Below are 2,044 nucleotides of genomic sequence, written 5' to 3' on the forward strand. Positions count from 1 at the left end.
CTGCCGCGGAGACTCGGGTCCTGGTGGTGGGAGGGCACGCTGTGCCAGGCAGTGGGTTTACAAGGCCGAGGCGTCGCAAATATGGGGGTGTCTGGAGCTCCTGCGTGAAGGTGTTTTGTGTCTGACCTTCCCGATCTCATTCTGTTGGAAGTGAAGACCGTGCCTTCCCCGACGTGTGTCTTACGGGCAGTGCCGCCTCTTTCCTGGACGGTGAAAGGTGGTTGCGGACTAGCACGGAGGCGTGAGTGCTCACTGCAGCCGCCGGGTACCCGAGGAGGCAGACGCCGCGTTTTTCTGGCCTCCCAGGCAGGAGTCTCTCCTACCTGGAAGGGCTCTGTTTGCCTGGGTACCGAGGAGGCCAGCTTCGGGGACTTTGGCTTCCAACACTGTTAACGCTGTTTCTCCCTGACCGGAATCTGTCCTTTCTTTTCTTTGAAAAGGATGTGAGTTCTTAAGTTTTCTGGTGCTTTTATAACATGTGGTTGTGTGGACAAAGACCTGTTTAACTGAGCTCTTGTTTTTTTTTTTTTTTTAGATTTTTTTATTTATTCATACAGAACTGGGGTACAGGCCAGAGATGCGGAGGGTGAGAGGATTCACCAGAGACAGAGCGGGGAGCAGAACAGGCAGATCGACGAAGTACACTGCCGAGGGGAGCAGCGGGCGGGTCAGGAGAGGTCCGCCACACCATGTGGTCACCTCCGGGGCAGGCGGGAATCGAACTCATGCGGAAGTGGCTTTAGATTCTCAGTGCTGTGCTCTAACCCGCTGCGCCACCAGGGAGGGCCACTGAGCTCTTGTTTTATATGAAGAAGTTATTGATGATCTGGTAGAGCGGGGCTTAAGGGGGTGCGGGCTTGAGTTAAAATATACAGAACCAATGGGAATCAGCTGCCAACTCTCATCCAGACTTAGCTCCGTGGATGAGGAAGACATGATATTTCTGGGCTGCTGATCCATAGGAGATCAATATTCTTCTGGCTCTGTCTTCTTGCCTGTTGTGATACCTACCTATGGTTTACTTTCATATTGGTTCCAGAATATGTTTCTGAAGACACACTGCTTTAAATTCTTCCATTCAAAGGATTCTGGTATCTCCCATGCTTTTCTTTTGCCCCTAGGGACTACTGGTTCTGACTTTAAAGGCACAATTTATGTCAGTTCCTGACAATTGTGTTTAGTCAGTGTGGCCTGATTTACATTGATTATGACTGCAATAAAAGACCAGCACATCAGAACTGTTAAAAAAAATAAAGGGAGGGGAGTGGGGGAGAGAGGAGGAGAGGAGGGCCTGGGAGATGGGACAGAAGCAAAAAAGATAAACTGAAGGTCTAGTGATTCCTCTTATCAGTCTCAGTTTAACACAATACAGGAATTCATTTGTAGAAATACTTTCAGAAGCTACATGCATTGGGGTTCCATAAAATCTTTTTAAATTAATGTTTAGCTATGTCTTGCTCTGACAGCTCTGTCATATATTGGATTCTTTTGCTAGAGTAAAGAAGTGAGCTTCCAGGAACGTATCTATATGTCTCTTTCAGGTCAGGTCATCATAATGTGTTTTTTCAGTTTGGTTTTATGTGCCCATCACGTTCCCTCTATATCTCAAGAAGCTCAGGAAAATCAAAAGTTTGTTGTTGTTGTTCTGTAGTGTTATTCACAGTGGACTTTATGCTCAATGTTGTGGCAGTTTCTCTGTAAGTACTACTTAGTCCTTACAAGAACCCCAATAGATTGTATACTCTGTTATTCCTACTTTAGCAGATAAGAAGACAAAGAAGATATCTGCCCAATGTCACACACTTCATTTTAACAGAACCAGGATTAGAACCCAAATAGGGCATCTCTAGAGCCACACACTCTCTATAAAGGACACCCTGGCTGACGAGAAACCTCTGGGCTCTGTCACTCCCCCGTCTACCTCATAAAACTTTATACATGTTGCTGCTTTCCTGACTGGTGCACCAGTACAATTTATAACATTATATGATGGCGGAAGAGGAAAGTAAGTGCCTGAAAGGAGGATGGAAAAGGAAAACATCTG

General features: G+C 46.4%; 1 protein-coding gene across 3 annotated transcripts in view; it reads left to right on the forward strand.

Annotated features, from left to right (window-relative positions):
- Positions 1-2,044, forward strand: part of ADAT1 (adenosine deaminase, tRNA-specific 1) — a 22,350-nt gene continuing 20,306 nt past the window's right edge. For all 3 annotated transcript variants that reach the window (XM_012730739.1, XM_004690367.2, XM_012730740.1), the window contains exon 1: positions 1-443. In XM_012730739.1, the coding sequence (XP_012586193.1) occupies positions 442-443 (2 nt within the window). In that variant the 5' untranslated portion in view covers positions 1-441. The remainder of the gene's footprint in view (positions 444-2,044) is intronic.

Source organism: Condylura cristata, unplaced genomic scaffold (genome assembly GCF_000260355.1).
Source record: "Condylura cristata isolate star-nosed mole 26May11 unplaced genomic scaffold, ConCri1.0 scaffold00028, whole genome shotgun sequence".
Lineage (NCBI taxonomy): Eukaryota > Metazoa > Chordata > Mammalia > Eulipotyphla > Talpidae > Condylura > Condylura cristata.